Source organism: Lontra canadensis, unplaced genomic scaffold (genome assembly GCF_010015895.1).
Source record: "Lontra canadensis isolate GAN:19392208 unplaced genomic scaffold, GSC_riverotter_1.0 scaffold46, whole genome shotgun sequence".
NCBI classification, from domain to species: Eukaryota; Metazoa; Chordata; class Mammalia; order Carnivora; family Mustelidae; genus Lontra; species Lontra canadensis.
In genome coordinates this window covers 8899589-8917443 of record NW_022631040.1, presented here as the reverse complement: position 1 = coordinate 8917443, position 17855 = coordinate 8899589, and the positions used below count along the sequence as shown (strand labels likewise).

At 39.2% G+C, this 17855-nt stretch overlaps 1 protein-coding gene across 12 annotated transcripts in view; it reads left to right on the top strand.

Moving 5' to 3' along the window:
• Positions 1–17588, top strand: part of ESRRG (estrogen related receptor gamma) — a 618606-nt gene extending 601018 nt beyond the window's left edge. For all 12 annotated transcript variants that reach the window (XM_032872917.1, XM_032872920.1, XM_032872921.1 and 9 more), the window contains 2 exons: positions 4677–4946; positions 17139–17588. In XM_032872917.1, coding sequence (XP_032728808.1) covers positions 4677–4946; positions 17139–17383 — 515 coding nt within the window. In that variant the 3' untranslated portion in view covers positions 17384–17588. The remainder of the gene's footprint in view (positions 1–4676; positions 4947–17138) is intronic.
• The last annotated feature ends 267 nt before the right edge of the window (positions 17589–17855 follow it).

Sequence of the window (17855 nt, the reverse complement as noted above, 5' to 3'; positions counted from 1 at the left end):
TTATGCATCTGTGTATCTGTTCGTAGCGAAGACCAGACCTTAGCACCATTGTGATTCTTTCCTCTCCTAGTTCCTATAAACCCTGGGTTTATTTGTACGGGAGAGAAAGGATCTCGCTCATGCCACAGTGCTCACTCAGCTTCTCTCAATGAGTTTTGTTTACTCAGTGAGTTTTTTTTGTTTGTTTGTTTGTTTTTTGTTTTGTCTTGTTATCTCGGTGAGTCGTTATGGCGTAATTACAGTTCTAACATGATACGCTATTTGTTGAAAACCGTCAATTTTTGGTGGAAGAGAGAAACTACAGTTCAAAAACAGTGAGCGAAGCAAATCAGTGCCATGATTAACCGATATTAACAGACACCCTGAAGATTTCAAATGCTTGCTCTCCGTTTCCAGGAAGCAGCCAGGAAGAAAATGCCTAGCAGGGGTTAAACCCCGGTGCATGCACGGCAGCCTATTTCTGTCAACGCTCCGTTCAGGAAATAAACATTTATGCTTTCTGAAATGAAAGTGTATTTTTGAAGACTAGCCGTCAGATATTTTTTGCCCTTCACACTTTCAAATGCTTAGCCTTTTCTGTAAGTTGACTGCAAAGTGCATCAGTTTGCCAGGCTAAAAAAAAAAAAAAAAAAAAAAAAAAAGGGCTTGACAAGTGCCCATGGCACCACTGTCATCCTCCAAAGTTTCTAGTGGAAGGAGGCAAGAGCGTTGGCACAAAACATACTTTCTTCAAGCCTGTTACTTCAGGGGTACCTGCCCCTTGAGAAGCTTTTCAATCCTTCCAAATGATGTTATTCCCAACTGTCATCTGGTTTATTTGGAGCACACAGGATCGCAGATAAACACGCTATTTAACTGCGGGTCAAGGGAGAGAGTCATTCTGCTCGCAAAACGCCCGAGATACAGTAAATGGCGCTGACTCCAGGACGGAGATGGAGAGAGATCAGAGTTGTCAGCGATAGGCGTGGAATGGGCCATGGTTGGGGAGGAAAAAAAAAAAAAAATGTGCCGTGGTATCAGTGTATTTTAAAAAGCTGTAATATGGCTGAACATTTAAAACTATAACCTGTCAAATACCAAAGATTAAGATCCCGGGATGTACAAAACATGACGTTCGAACGACACAGCGGCGACACATATTTTATTTCATTGGGGAGAAAGGTTTCTCTCTGCAAAGGTAGCAAAATGGAATCGGGGATGAGGGCCTCTCATTCATAGCTCTGTAGCCATAAAACCCCACTCAATACCGGGCACAGTGCACACAAGTAATCCTCATTTGGATACAAGCACATGTGCACCAAGAGAGCCATCACATTTTTAGAGAATTCCTTAAACTTGGTTTATTTAGATCTTGGCCATTTAGGTTTTTATACTTTGCTCAGGTCCCCTGATCAAAATATTATCATCTCCATGTTGTTCTGTGTGGCAGCAGTCCTAAAGGGCAGGCAGAAGAAGTTTGTGGTATTCCAATGTTAGCTCTGTTATGCATCCCGCCTCCTTTGTCACCAGGGGAGCAGAACAGTCTCCTCACCAGGCTGTGTCCCTGTCACCCAGGCATCTGGGCAGGCTCTCTTTGTGCCAGCTTCCAGACTGCTGAGGTGTGGTAGGAAAGGGTTAAAAGTGTTGCAGGTCAGCTTTTTCTAGAGCACAAAGAGAAAGAAGTCCAGACTTCTATTTACATTCTGGAAAGCATGGATGGTCCGTTTTCCTATCATTTTTCAAAATTACACTTCCTTTAATCAACTGAAAGAGATGTGAGGCTCTCAAGCAAAGCAAACTTGTCAAACCTTTTGTGCTGTACCTATCTCCCCATCCTCGCTGAGAAAAAAAAAGAGAGAGAAACGGTATTTTTTATTTTTTAACCTTTTTCCTTTTGTTTCCTTAAGAAGTGAAAGAAAAAAAGTTAGGTTTATAGGAAGGATTCACACACACGCACACACACACAGACATCAACAGAGAGCAGACAAATTGCAGGACCAACCTAAAAAAAAAAAAATGAAATTTTATTGTTTTTGCTTAATTAAACCCCAAAGAAATGTGTGAAACCTTGTTATGGCTGAAAATTGCGAATTTGTAAATCACAGGGACAAAAGGGCCCCTGTGCAACTTTAAAGTTTCCGTGCACGTAACTGTCGATAGCGTGCCTTCTCCATCATCAGCACTAAATTCACAGTGATGCCTCTTTTCTTCTCCGTATTGATCCTTCCATGAGAACGTAGATTTGTATCTGTTAATTAATGCGTCCTGAAACAGCGTTTGTATTAATCAGGCAGATAAGAAAAATTGGATGCCTGCGTCCTCTTGACAACCGTAAAAGTGCTGGGCCTGATAAAATCGTGGACGGACCTCAATAAAAAAGTTCCTCCTTCCACTCAATAAACTAATCATCCTGCTTTTAATTATTCGGCAGAAAGATGTGTGGAGATTGGAGAATGTGTAAATCTATTTACTAACAGCGGTGTCTGGGAGGGAGAATAGGGCTGTCACAGGAAGGGGCTGCGGGCTACGCGCTCTGTCCATCTGCTGCGGCAGAGAGAACGGCTGCTCCGAAGCATGAAAAGGAACAAGCACACGAAGGCAAAGGGGAAAATACTCCTCCCTTTTGGCTCATAACTTTCTAAGATGATCATTTATTTCTTCATCTATTTCATTTGCAAAACAAACCTCGACCCTTCCCTTTGCTTGAGTTAGGTATATTTGGATGTGTGTCGCATCTTTTATCTTGGCGGGGTGGGGTGGCCGGGGGATGGGATAGAAAAAGGAGCAATACTGGTTTGTTTGCTGGGAGTGTAACATTCTCAAGATCGAAAGCAAATGGAACCTAACCTAGTCAGACTAGGTCGTTATTTTTCTCTTTGGACTCTGTTGAAAATGTGACCACATGTTTTATCTCTAATTCTAATAGGAAACTTATGTAACCCCACAATGGGATGACCAGAAAGAGAAAAGGAGTGGGGAAAAAAAGGAAAGAAAGATTGACACCACCAATTCAGAAGAAGATCTGTCATGTAATGTGTAAATGGCTTGATAAACAATGAAAGAGATGCTTTTTACACATGTGTGAAGACCCGCCTTTAATAAAAGCCAGACTAATCCTTCTTGATGATTTTATTAAACACTTCAGTTAGTGGTGCCAAGTGGCAAACCACTAGTTTTCACCAACAGGGCAGGAAATCGTTTCCTTGTCCTCATTGTGCAGTAGTTTCTAATATCAGATGGGATGTGAACAATTGGATAGGAATAAAAATGAGACAAAAGCAGTGACCATAAGCAGGAGCCCAAGAAGACTGAGCAGCAGAGGATGGTTATGATTTGGGTAGTAGGATCTAGAGAAGGAGTAAAAATAGATGTTATAAGTTGCGTTATTAAAATTTTCTCCTTCTATGGAATTATTGGTGGCAGGATCTTAAATCCTGGTATTGTTGTCCTCAATAACCATAGGGCTATTTGCTCACCCCTTGGAATCCCTGGGCATTACCTTTGAAATGAAAGTGAAGATTTAAAAAACATTCATTTTTTTAGGACTCTTGGGGAAAGTATGTGGCTGATCATTAGGTATCTTCACTAAGACTTCCATTTAGAATCTAGATCTCGTCCCTCCGAGGTTTAAATAAATATTTTTACTCCTAACTAGGTTTGATTATACTACTTCCTCTTTCCCTATTGAACCGCATTTCCTTTTTTTTTTTTTTTTCTTTTGCATGTTTTCTCGGAAGGGAACTTTTTTATATGTGTTACATGTGAATTCAGACCAGATTGTTAGTGAAGAATTACAGGAGTCATCTGGATAGTTCAGATAAAAATAATATTTAATATAGTGAGGTTTATTGAATGCATAGCATTAGTATTTTGCTGGGTGTTACTTTGTGTGTCCCCCAAACAAAAACTGAGGTGCGAGTAAACTGTCTTGCCCACAGTGAAAGAGCCAGTAGTTCAGTGGAGCCAATATTTAATCCGAGGATCTGGATCTGCCTATCTCCTACCAACGGAACTGCATTGCCACCATATTTAACTCTTTAAATAACTGGATGTTAATCAGAAGAACAAACGGTGGCTTTTTGATTTGGTGAAGAGGCCAGGCCACTCAGTATTCTTTTCTCTTTTACACCAATAAACACCATTTGGAGAGGAATTCATGTTGTATATCAGTGGGTACAAAATATCCAGCTAAGAGGGCTCTTTTGGGTGTATGAACACTCATCCTTCACTGAGCGTCTGACTGTTAGAGAGAAATGTTTGCAAATTGCACTCCACAGGGTGAGGCTACACTGTTTGTTTTCTGTTATTTGGGAGCTCTTTTTTTTTTTTTTAATTTTCCTGTTGTTTATCAATAGTAGTTTTTAGAGATGAAACGGATGAAAATCTGACTTCCTGAAAGACATTTATAAAAACTGTAGCCAGACATCAGTTATGTCTAAAGACTACATACTCTTTGCTTCTGAAATGAAAGAAACAAACCTACTTTTCTGAAAACCTAGGGAAAAAAAGACACCAACAAGTTGAACTGGTTTGTGACTTTTACTTTGCACAATGATCAGGGGAAAATTTAAGAGCGTCTCATCAAAGCTCAGCATAATTTTGAGCACCGATGCAGAAGCTGACTACCATATGAAACTAATGTTGCATTATGAAATTATGGCTTTAAAGTAACTTGATCTGCCCATCTTCCCATGCAGGCTTCTCCACGCTGTCCCTGGCGGACCAGATGAGCCTTCTGCAGAGTGCTTGGATGGAAATTTTGATCCTTGGTGTCGTATACCGATCTCTTTCATTTGAGGATGAACTTGTCTATGCAGATGATTATATAATGGATGAAGACCAGTCCAAGTTAGCAGGCCTTCTTGACCTAAATAATGCTATCCTGCAGCTGGTAAAGAAATACAAGAGCATGAAGCTGGAGAAAGAAGAATTTGTCACCCTCAAAGCCATAGCTCTTGCTAATTCAGGTTGGCATACTAACATGGTCGTTGTTGCATTTTTTAATATTTCAGTTTTACCCTTCCCTCGACTTCTTCTTCAGGGATTTGCTATACCTGGTTTTAAGTTTTGTATGAGACAGCAAAATTATAGTCATTACGGCTTTCTAGTGAAAAGTTAGAAATAAGAAAAGTCCACTTGCATTATTTTTATTATATTTGTTTATTGAAAGCGGTGAAACTTTTCGCAGCCTGTGCATTTCCTAACGTGTAGGGTAAATGGGAGCTCTCCAGACAGCGTTACCTCCATTGTCTTGTAGGCACAGGTGAAAATGAGTGTGCACCGTGGGTATGTGGAAAGCATTTTCCCCTTCATAAATGAACATTTTGCAATTGGAAAAACATACATAGTGTTGTTTTTATTTTGGCTATCGAATACTCTAGTTTTCTTGTATTCTGGAATCCTGTAGAAGGCAACTTCTGCTGGAGTATTTCTCTGAAAGGTACCACCTATGCAGTGAGGGTGTAGAATTATGGGAATAAACAGTCTTTACATTTGAACGGAAATGTACTAAAATAGCAACTTCCGATAAGTAAAAATCGTTGCTGCTTTGTTGTTTTTCCCTTTGTGCCTCTACTACCGCTTTATTGTGGTCTTAAGTCGCTTTTGGCATTTGCATATAGTTCCGGATAGATCCCTCCTTAATGACGTGCCGTTCTTTAGATACCTGCGTGTCAATAACGCACTCTGATGCTGTGTACCATTGACAGTCACACCGTGCCCCTCCATCTGCTTTTGTTTTGACCCTATCTTTGAACTTTATCTTGGTTGCTGGCCAGTAGTTTTCCCTTTAATTACAAGAAGGAAACTGTCAATAAAATCTGTTAAATGGGATGCAATGAGTGGCTTGAATGGGCGGATGGCTATTTGTTCAAATTCTGCAGCATTCAAGGTATTGACAGTTTGTTTTCTGGGGCCATATGTGACGATCAATCTCAGGCTGGGCTCAGCCGCGCTGAAAAATGAAAAACCAGATTGCTTTTGCTTACTTGTGGATGACGACTTTGTGATTTGGCGCGGTCCTAGTGAGATGAGACCCTTCTGCCCAAATTGCCCCCATGAGAGCCGGGGACGCGTGACTGTTTTTAGAAATAATTTTTAATTGATTTTGTAATTAACAGTTCATCTACAATATTGATGCGTGCATCCGTGGACTGATAGGAAGGAAATTGTTTTCAACAATGAAGTTGTACTTTCCTATTTGTCTTCATAATGGAGTTTAGCATTGCATACTTTTAATTGCTGACCACACCGTTCACCCCCCTTGTCCTCCTCCCCTGTGAAACTGTAATCTAGGATTCCTTATGACAAGTGGCACTGTTGATGCAGACATCTCACATACCCCTTCTCTGGCTCTCTAGAAGACCAAAGTGGGAGATGGGAGAGAAATTTCTCAAGAATTTGTTAGTTTGCAAGGACTTCACATTATATTATCTCTCATCATCAGATGAAAAATTCTGTAGCAGTGGTTTTGGGAAGAATTTCTGTTTGGTGGTTGTATAGTGATTCTAATTGAAAACATGTACTTGGCCAATTATATTTAAAACCCAGCAAGCGTGTTTTATATCTTTTATATTACATAATGCTTTTTAAAATTATTAACTAATTGTGAGTGCTGAGCAGCGCTAAAACTTGATCAAGATTGCTAAAATCTTATCATTTTAGGTGTTAGATATATACTTTATGGCTATTGTAATTTAGAGTACCTGAATTAATTAGTAGCAGCATTTCTGTGTGTTGTGTAGAAGTATAATCATTAGTGTTTTGATATGTAAATATTTGAATCCCACGGACTCCGCTGTTGGAAGAAGGAGGAAGTGACCTACTTTAGAGCAATGACTGGTGATTAGAAAGTCTTTAAAGAACTAGTTAGTTTGCTTTTCTGGTTTAAAGCCAGAACTAGTTAACTGGCCCTCTTTTTTCTCTTATACTGGTATTGAGTAACTTTAATTTCTTTCAGGAAATTTCTCCGTGTCACAAAGTTACTCTGCAAGTACTTGCAACTTTTTTTTAGCTCCTCAAAAACCAAGAAAATTTAACTGAATCAGAGTCCATAATAACGGAGAAAAAATTAAGGATTATATTGATGTCTAAACTGTGCCAGTTCTCTCGTGCTGTATAAATATGACCCTTCTCTCATGCTTCCAACCCCATGTTAGCAGGGGATAGCAAGGGATAGACCACTCAGAAAATCTTTTTTTTTTTTCTCGTACTCTCAGTATGATGCTATTTTATTCCATTTTTGACCATTACTTGGATGACAGCAATAAAGTTGTAGATTCATTCTTGCTTAGTTCCAGAGACTCTTAAACTGCTCAAAAATACATGAGTATGAAAAATGTTTTCAAAGATACCCTAAAAAGCTCGTGGTTTTTCTTTCAGTATTTAGAGATCTCAGAATTTGTGGGGAAAAAAAATCTATTTTAGTGTTATTTTTGTAGATATCTTAGCATTCCCTGTATGACTATAGGTGTTAAGAAGCAATGTCTCATTAATCTAAATTTCAGCTTGTTTTAAACATCTGTCTTTATTCAATAATTATTAATATTATGCTTATGCTCAGGAAACAGGGAATCGTCTTCTCGGTAATAGCTGTCGTATATTTTTGTACCTCTGTTTCTGGTATATATGAACTCAGGAATACTTACAACAGCAGGAACACCACTGGAAATACTTTCCCTATCTTGAAGGATATGGGGGAAAAACAACAACAACAAACCCAATATATTTTGAACTAATACTGTCATTTTCACATTCAAATATTTGGTATTTTGTCCCAATTATTTTTGAAGGTAAGAAACTCACTGGCTCACTTAAACTATATACTTTCTTAATTTTGCACACCAACTATCTCCTAGGCAATTGTTGCCTCCCTGATCCGTCTCTGTGCCATTGAATTTAAAAAGGAAAATCTACATCACAATGTTAACTTTGTAATTGTTAGGCCCCTTTATCTCATCAAACACCAAGAAGTTAGACTCCTCTCTAGAATTCTTCCCATTTGGGGAGTTTTAGGATTCTGTAATTAATTTTATGTCTTTATTGGAAAATTTAGTGAAATATTACTACATGCGTTTTGGGTAAGAGTATTTCATGGGATTCTCTTGTCTCGGTTTGGGTCTATTGATTCTTAGGCTTAAGACTATGTTTGAAGTTATTATGCTGGCCCCAAGGAAGTAGACTCGTTTTTATATATGGAAGACTAAAGCAGTTTAAGAGTGAGAATTGCTTTTAGTCCGGTCATTCTCTTTGGCTCAAAAGGCCCTCAAGCTTCACAGCTGCCACTCCTCCCAAGTGGTGTCATCAGCCCTGCCCCCTCTCTGGAGCCCTGTGAGCCCAACTCATTCAAGACCAAATGGCATCTACAGCTTAAAGCTGACTTTTCTCTTCTATTCCTACACCATGCTTGTAGAATAATAGCGTCTGTTGGTAGGAAGCTGTGAGTAATATTTTGCTCATCAGTTTCAAATTGTAAGTAATTAGAACCACATCCTCACAGTATTTTGTTCTTGAGAACAAATGTTTGATGTGTAGAATCGTGATATAATTTCAAGGGAGAGAAAGCTTCTGATTACTGTAGGAGACTGGGATGAGGGCCATCTTTAATCCTGTAAGTTTGGCCTCATGTTTTTCAGTCTTTTTTCATTATCTCTCCCTCGGGGTAGCCTTTTTAGATATTTTTTTCTTAATAAGTCCCCAATGAAATATTAATATCATGAAAATGTTATGTATCTGTTTGTGTACAGATATGCATTTTACCTAAAAAGAGACATCTGCCCCTACTTTCCAATTCCAAATTCCACTTCCTTTAAGAACGTACGCTTTAATCACATAACTGTTTTCTCATCTGTAACATGAGGCAGGTCAATTATATAATGTCTCATATCACTAAGTGGCCTAAAATTTTTATGTCAGTGACTTTTAAGTGAGGGCAGTGAGTTTGGTTGTACATTTTGTATGTGGTTATGTGTGTTTTAATGCTAAATTTATAATATAGAAATATTAACATCCTCATGGATCTGAATAATTAGTATAAAAGTGACAAACCTCTTTAGTACCTTAATATCTCTTGAGCCATCAAACACAATTTTATTGAAATTTTGACTAAATTTGCTGATTTTGATATTCTAGACAGAGTTTTAGATGCTGATCAAGCGATTATCCTTTTTTAAGAATCTTTCTGTAGATGTTTTTCTTTCTTTTCTTTTCTTTTTTTTTTTTTTTTAGCTTTTGCTAGGGAATCTCATTTGATTTCCACAACATGCCTATGAGATGGACATGGCCAATAGCATTTTTGCAGGTAGCTGAAGCAAGCTGAAGGTGTGTGGCCACTATGAGGCAGAGGGTTGGACCCTCTCTTCCTCACTATCAGTAAGCTGTTTCTATTCCACAAATAAGTAGATTGGCAATTTTACATCTGCCAACCAAAATTAGTACTCTTAATTTAGTTTAGAATTTTGCACTTACTTTATCTTGCTGTCTCCTTGGAGTTCCAGTAGTATAAAACTACTCTTAAAAGTGGCAAAAAAGATCTGGAGACAAAATGTTTACTACCTCGGTAGGATTTAATAAGAAATAAGTATGGGCAGGTCTTTTGCAGCAGGTAGATATTTATATATTTAACTTTTACCCAGACCAAACCATAATTAATACTCTCTGGGAAATCAAAATTATAATTTTTCCATCTCCTAGTCTACTTTTCTTTGGTTTTTGCTCAAATCTGCCATCTCTGTTTGGATTGTTTTAATTTTGCTTAAGACGTTGTAATTGAGTTGAAATGGGTGGTGGTTTTATTTAATGTAACCCTTGAATTTCGTAAATGTGATGATATCTCAAATTTTTATGTAAAAAGTAAAGGTAGGTTTTCAGATGTTTCTTATCACATTCAATGATCGCTGTGCCTTGACATAGTGTAAGAAATATTTGCCCCAAGTGTCTTTGCTTTCAGCTGGGTAATAAGCACATAAATACTCTGCAATTGGTTTACTTCTAGGGAATGACATAATATAACAATATTTCCATTTATAGATTGTAAGATAATGACTAATCCCTTATAAAAAGGTCATTAGATGGTACAGATCATTTATGATATTGTGGAAGATTGAAATATTTACCACCCAAGTTGCTGTCAACATTCACTTTTTTTTTTTTTTAAGATTTATTTATTCTTTTATTTGAGAGAGAGAGTGTGTGTGTGCACCCATGAGCGGCAGTGGGGGTTGGGCAGAGACTGAGGAGAAGGAGGAAGCAGACTCCATGCTGAGCAGGGAACCTGACAGGGTAGAGGTGCGGCTTGATCTCAGGACCCTGAGATCATGACCTGAGCCAAAATCAAGAGTTGGGTGCTCAACCAACTGAGCCACCTAGGTTCCCCCTCAACATTCACTTATTGAGTATAATTGTCTTTATCACTTCTAGTAGAAGGAGTTAGAAAGCTCCTGGATAAGTGTTAGATATTGGAGGGAGAGAGAAGCCTTCAGTACTTGTAGAGAAATAAAAGAGTCTCTTAGCAGGGAATTCTGATTATGCAAGGGTACAGAATAATGGTAACAATAACTTGGGATTTATGAGAGGGAACCCAGGAGGAAAGACACTATAGGCTATGGATCTGTGGTTCAACACCTAATATAAATACAGTACAGTAACAATTTGTGGGTCTGGTATAAACTTCGAGATCTGGCTTCATAGCCAGAGCTAGAAATGAAGAAGATAGTGTTTCTCAGTGGGTACCTGTAAAATCATTCTGTTCTCGCCATGGTTAAGCACATAATAAGAGTTGTTATCACTGTTTCCAACATTAGAAGTATAACTTTTCTGCATTAGGAAAGACCTAAGAAGTCTTTTGATCCAACCTCCTAGTTGGTACGTGAAGAGCTTTCTTGGCACTTTGCCAAGTGTTTCTACCACCTTGCTCAGAATTCTGCCTAATTCAGGGCTTTCTAGAAGGGACCATTCCATTGGAAGTCTTACTGCCCCTCTCTCTCTGTCTCTGCCTCTCACCATTTTAATATGAAATAAAACATATATTTGAAAGAAAGACCCACACAAACCTACCCCAAAAGTATAACTTAATGAGTGTATTAGTTTTCTGTGGCTGCTCTTACCAATTGCCACAACTTGGTGACTTGAAACAATATATACTTATTCTGGAGGTCAGAAGTCCATAAGCATTTTTTATAAGGCTTATATAGACTGGGCAGCAGTCCTTCTGGAGGCTCTAGGGGAGGACATGTGTCCTTGCCTTTTCCAGCTTCTAGAGTGACGTTCCTTGCATTGCTTGAGCTATAGTATGTCCTCCATCTTCCAAGGCAGCAGCGTAGCACCATGTATTGCCGCCTTCTTCCTTTGCCTCTCTTTCAAAGATACTGTTGGCTTCATTGAAGACCCTCCCGGATAATGTAGGATAATGTCGCATAGCAGATCCTGACTCACACTTGCAAAGTGTGCTTTGCCATAGGAGTAACATTCAGAGCCATTTTTGCAGTCTGCCACAATGGCCATATGAGCAAAGATGGGAAATAAAAATTTGTGAGATATCGTAGAAACCCCTCTGTGTATCTTGTCCCAATCTCGCCGCCCTCCTTTGCCCCCCAAAGTAACCACTAGCCTGTTGTGGTTTTTATCCCTTCCTTATGTTTTGTTACGGCTTTATCACCAAATGTGTATCCTCAGACATGAGCGTTTAGTCTTGCCCATCCTCCCCCCCCCCAAAATTAATGGAGTTTTTAACTCTCCTTTAATCTAAAAGTTGATCTTTCACTTTCATTTTCTTACAATTTCTCTGTTGAAGAGACCAGGGCATTTGACCTGCAGAGTTCCCCCCACTCTGGATGTTACAGACTGAGTACTCTCAGAGCGGTTCATCATGTCTCTCTGCCCTTTGCATCTCTTGTGAATTGACAGCTGGATGCAGAGACTTAATCAGACCCCGGTTCAATGTCTGTGACACCTGTAGGTGGTGTGCTCTTCATGGGGAGGCTCATGTGTCCGGTTGTCTCTGTGTTCTGTGAGCAGCTGTTGACGCTCATTACCTAAATCCATTCATTGCTGAGGGGTCACAAAATGATGATCTGTGATTTTTGTCATCTCTTTTTTACATTCAGTCATTGGAATACTTACGTAAAGTGATGCTTTCTCTCATCTCTTATTGATGACTGATGATGGAGTTTATATAGGAGCTTGATTCTTTCCTTTCATTCACCAGTTTTCAAAGTAAAGAATTGATGTCTATCTTTTTAAAATGTCATTATAATCAAATATATTTAAACATATCTGGTGGGTTTCTTTTCTTTCTTTCTTTCTTTCTTTCTTTCTTTCTTTCTTTCTTTCTTTCTTTCTTAGAGAGAAAGAGCTCAAGCGGAGGGTACAGGAGGAGGTAGAGAGGGAGAGAGAGAATCTTAAGCAGGCTCCATGCCCAGCGCAGAGCCTGATACGGGTCTCGATCTCAACCCTGATATCATGACCTGAGCTGAAATCAAGAGTCAGATGCTTAACCGACAGAACCACCCAAGCATCCCTATTAGTGGATTTCAATCAATTGCAGTTATAATCCTTTAGGAAGCTAGAATTGTTCCATTTGGGGTCTTTGGGAGTCTCTTTAGTTTGGCTTCTGGAATCTTTCTGAATAATTAGTAGTTGTACATAGTGTCCTTTCTATGTAGTATAAGATGTTCCATACTTACCTTAAATATTTCCTGGCTGAAGCCTGGAATCTAATGGTAAGCTGGTGCTAGGTTGCTCATTGCTCAGGATTGCATTCCTAGCTTGCCCTCCTTCCTAGGCTTTCTCAGTGGACAGAGCTAGGGACACCCACAATCCTGATTCTGTGTGTATGTGTGTGTGTGTGTGTGTGTGCACGCGTCTTGGGGATGCCTTGTCACTTAGTTTTGTTTGTGAGTATTGTCTGTAGGTTTTTAGTTTGGCCATCTTGTTGTTCTGGTTTTTTTATGTGCAGATTTGGAAAGATTAAAATATCTTGCCACCTCCACTGCCATCTTCCAAGAAAGTTTATGATTGGCACCATTTTTTGAAATTTAGCGTCAGCGGTTGATGTCCATCAAGAGCTAGTTTGCATTACAGTCAATCGACGTTCCTCAGTACCCAGCCAATTGGAGCCAGGAGAATTGCTCGGTTAGACTCCTTATATATTGCATATAGAAATTTTGAGATCGAATTATCTTTTAGAAAATAGACTTTTGCTCACTTCTCTGTATTTCCCATCATGTTGTACTTCCTTCCTCAGTGATCCTAGAGTCCCATCAGCTCACCCCTTATTATCCCTATTCATGTAGGCAATTTACAAACACTAAAGAAATCAATACTTGGGTTCCTCTGAGCATTGGTTTATATTATATACTAGACTTGACTCTGAATATGCTTTGTCTATTTTTAATATTCAGTTCCACCCTCAAAATAAGATTTGGCACCATTGAGAAAGTATTGCCAAGAGGGAGCTGCAAGTCCTAACGGCAGTTCCCAAATCCGATTTGGGTGTTCTGGAACAGCTATGCCCATATATGCCCACAATAGTTAAAAATTTTTACCATGGAGAAAGGCATTTTTTTTTCAGGTAAACTACAAAAATTCTGCGTCTCACCAGATTTGCAACTGTAGGTATGAGGATATTTAGCTTTCTTCCCAAAGTAAATGATCTTAACTAGACAATGTTCCTTTAGGATCCCACTTCACAGAATAAAATATTGGAATTTAATGAAGGGGTTCTATTTTATTATTAAGTGTTGAAATGTAATATGTGGGTGACAATACATGCTTCCCGTGAACACTGGTTATCTTTTGAAATCTGAATTCTTTTAGAATAGCAGTCTGGTTTTTAGTTCACAACCCTGGCTTGACCGTAGAAGCACCTAGATTTTTAAAAATATGGATGATACCTAGGATCTAGCTAAAATTTTCTGATTGATAGGTCTGGGCTTGGGCCCAAACATCTTTGTTTTTAACCATTCACCCAGTGTTTTTAATGTATAGGCTTACTGTGTCTACTTAGTTCATAAGCCTATGAGTCACATGATTAAGTTTCACTGGTTTTCATTAGCACAAATACTGGGACCATTTCCTTTAAAACACAAAGTTAAAAAGAAACCAGCTCCAATAACCAAAGCTAAATAATTACATAAATTAATGCCAGTTCTAGTGAGCCTAGCATAAATGTATACATAGAGACCAAAGAGCCAAACAGCGATTAAAGCCACAGAGCCAGAACTTGAACTAGGATCCCTAATGGAGATTAATATTTTCTTCAGCAGTCTGCCAGCTGAATCATGGTCTAATTAAATAGTTCAGATTTAGTGAGTTTGCATTTAAAGTATTAGCAGATCCGAGAATGGGTAAAGCTAAAATGAGTTAGAATCTTTTCTGTAAATGGGAAGTTAAATTATCATAGTAATTTGATTAAATCATTTTTAACTCTCTCAAGCTAAATCACAGCCTTTAAAGAATAGTTTGAAGTCTTAATTGCTGTTTGTGAGCGTATCTCTCTGCTATTTGTTCTCGCCTCATTTCCTGTGACATCCTATAATATATCTCCTGCCGGGCCGGAGTAGTGGGGAAGGCAAGGCTTGGAGTTGGGGCTGAGGTGGCTCAGCAGCTCACTTCAAGCGTTTAAAGATCCGCATAGAGAGGAGGGACATTTATTCTGTATCATTCCAGTATTTAGAACCAGGACCAAAGGACAGGAGTTGTAGACAGATTTGGAAAAAATCTGAAGAAGACATTTGTAAGGATTAGTTCTGTCCCTTGTGAAATAGAATGCTCTACATACATCTGGAAATGTCTTCCTTAGGAATGTAGAGAAGTTTTTTTTTTTTAAGATTTTATTTGTATGTATTTATTTGATAGAGAAAGAGCGATCACAGGTAGGTAGGGAGGCAGGCAGAGAGAGAGGGGGAAGCAGCTCCCCGCTGAGCAGAGAGCCCGATGCGGGGCTCGATCCCAGGACCCTGAGATCATGACCTGAGCTGAAGGCAGAGGCTTTAACCCACTGAGTCACCCAGAAGCCCCAGAAATGTAGAGCAGATCCTTGATGATGATCGAAGGTTGAATAAGATGGACTCAGAAGATCATTTTAGCTTTCTTGGGGGGAAAGCAAGGTAAATGCCACTTGCAGTGGTATGCATTCTAGCAGCATATTTTGATACAAAGAAACCCGAGTTAGGCCCAACTCTGACCCTCCCGGTGCCACGTGACTTACAGCAGCTGGGAGAAGAGAGGGGAGACAGTGTTCAGAAAGTGCTTATCACAAAGAAATAGAAGCCTCACCCCAAACAGGTACTTAATATGTGGTTTATTTATTATATTTATTTTGCTTCTTTTGGTGGGGGGGTTCTGGTGGGAAGATAGTTATTTTGTTTTAATATTGTTTGTAAAGATGCAATTCTCTTCTCCCCATCCATTTGTTCCCATTTTCACTTTGAGTGCTTTGAGTCCCAGGTCAAATTGGGTAAGTCCACCTTATCTCCCTTCCCTCATGTACAAAGTCAGTTTTTTGTGTCCTGGGACGCTCACCATTCGTGTGAGTCCAGGCCCACCATTTTCCCTTCAGATAGCATTTCAGAAGAAAAATAGAAAAAAAAAAAAATTCAGTGCACATTGTGATTTCCATGACAGTGTTTCCCTCACTCACATTGCCCTCTGATAGACATCTTTGGAAATGATGCGTGCTTGTTGCTGTGAGAAGACACATAGGGAGTGGATGGGATTGTAATGCTGAAAGGGGCCAGAGTGGAGAGAAGCCTGGATAGGATCAATCCATAGGGACAGGCTAGCTTGTGTGTTGAGAAATGTTCTGAGTTCCACACCAGGGACACTATCAACCTTAACAACCTGGAAGAACTCCTCCTCTCAGTTCAACTAGCAGGAGTTGAGTCTTGAGTGGTAAAAGCTCCCAAGCCACTGTATTTCTCTTTTCAAGAAACGTGTCATTAACCCTCTCATGTAAACAGTGGTCAGTTTATTAACGATGTGGTGAAACGATTTCAAAATAACAATGTAAGAGAAAAAAACAACAAAATACAAACAAGTTTTTAAATATGGTCCTGATTATAGCTGTTGGCCTTTTTAATTACATCGCCGTGATTTTTTTTATCATGTTTCGTCACCTGATTTTTAATTACATTTCCTTTCTCTTTTTGTACATGTGACCTGATAATTTGAATTATATGAAACATTAGGCTAACTACATATATCTTAGAGCTCTGCATTCTCAGAGAACAAGAATTATTAAACATGAGGAATCCCCCCAAAGACTCCATTATGTGTAATTAACAGATAAACTGTCATCAGAATCAATAAAACGTGCTAAATGATTCAAACTTGTATATAATTAAGAGTCTGTTTTAGAGCTAGAGCAGTAACTTTTCTTTTCCCCCCACATCTCACATTTCTCAAAAGAATAATTGTGACAACCCTGTTAACCCTTTCCTTTCTTGATTGAATTAGATTTTTAAATGAGTCACTTAAGGGCAAAGTTCACAAATGTGAAAGATATTTCAGAGCTCATTAATCTAAAGACTTCATTTGTTTTTCAGTAGAAGCAGACTGTGTAAGGATAATTAATGAACTGTTACCAGTATACTGAAAATCTTGAAAGGATAAGCAGTTTGTTGTGATTTCTGTGGAGTCTACACCTGAATGTAGTGTTAAATTCCGTGTATTTATACTGAGTTCTTAAAACCTCGGTCATTTCCTTTTTTTTTTTTTTTCTCTCCTTTTGGGAAATACAGGCTTTTTGAGGGCAAGATCATAATTTTAGACAATGTTTTTCCTCCATAGCACTTAGAATAATACTTTTAATAGATGACCTTTGATAATTGTTGAATGGGTGAAAAAATATGTGAATGAGATAATGAATAAAGTAACCAAGATTGCCATCTGTTAAAAGCAACTCTTCTCTGATCGCTCCATCTTAGGAGGAAAGAAAACCTGCACTTTAAAATAATGCCTTTTTTGGCAGTAATTTCTGTGTTTTAAATCCATATTAGAAATCATCTCCTGTAGGGAAATTTAGAAAAAAGTAGAGATTTTGGAAATGCTTCAGAGCAAATCACAGCTTACAGCCTCGGGAAGTTCAAGTATAGTATGTTAACTTCCCCCAAATCGGTTTTGGTTATTAGTGACCTGATTCCGTGTTTTGCTTTGTCGCCCAGACTCCATGCACATAGAGGATGGGGAGGCCGTCCAGAAACTTCAGGACGTCTTACACGAGGCGCTGCAGGATTACGAGGCCGGCCAGCACATGGAAGACCCGCGCCGGGCCGGCAAGATGCTGATGACGCTGCCGCTGCTGAGGCAGACCTCCACCAAGGCCGTGCAGCACTTCTACAACATCAAACTGGAAGGCAAAGTCCCCATGCACAAACTTTTTTTGGAAATGCTAGAGGCCAAGGTCTGACTAAAAGCTCCCTGGGCCTTCCTGTCCTGCACGCCGAAAAAGGGAAAATCAACCCCAGAGTGATGTCGAAGAAACATAGAGTTTAGTTACCAACATCAAAAATCAACGGACTGCGCTGATCATTTAGCAGCAAGACTGTGAAGCAGCTTTCAGATTCCTCCACATCTTCCTGATGAGTTTCTCTGGCCCTTTTCTCACCTGCCTTCTCTCCTAATTTTTTTTTTTTTTTTTCCTCTCCCTTATTTGTCCTCTCCCTCATTTCTCAGCTTCCTTCATTACCGGTTCCCTTTCTCCTTTATTTCCTTCCTTCCTTCTGTCCGGCCTCCCTCCTCCTCACCTCCTTCTCTTTTCCTGTCCTTCCCCTCTCTCCTAAATTGAAAATATCTCTAGTTGTAAGGAAATTGTCCTTCTCCGTTCCTCCCTCCCTCCCTCCCTCCGTCCCTCCCTCTCTCCCTCTCTTCCTCCCTTCCTT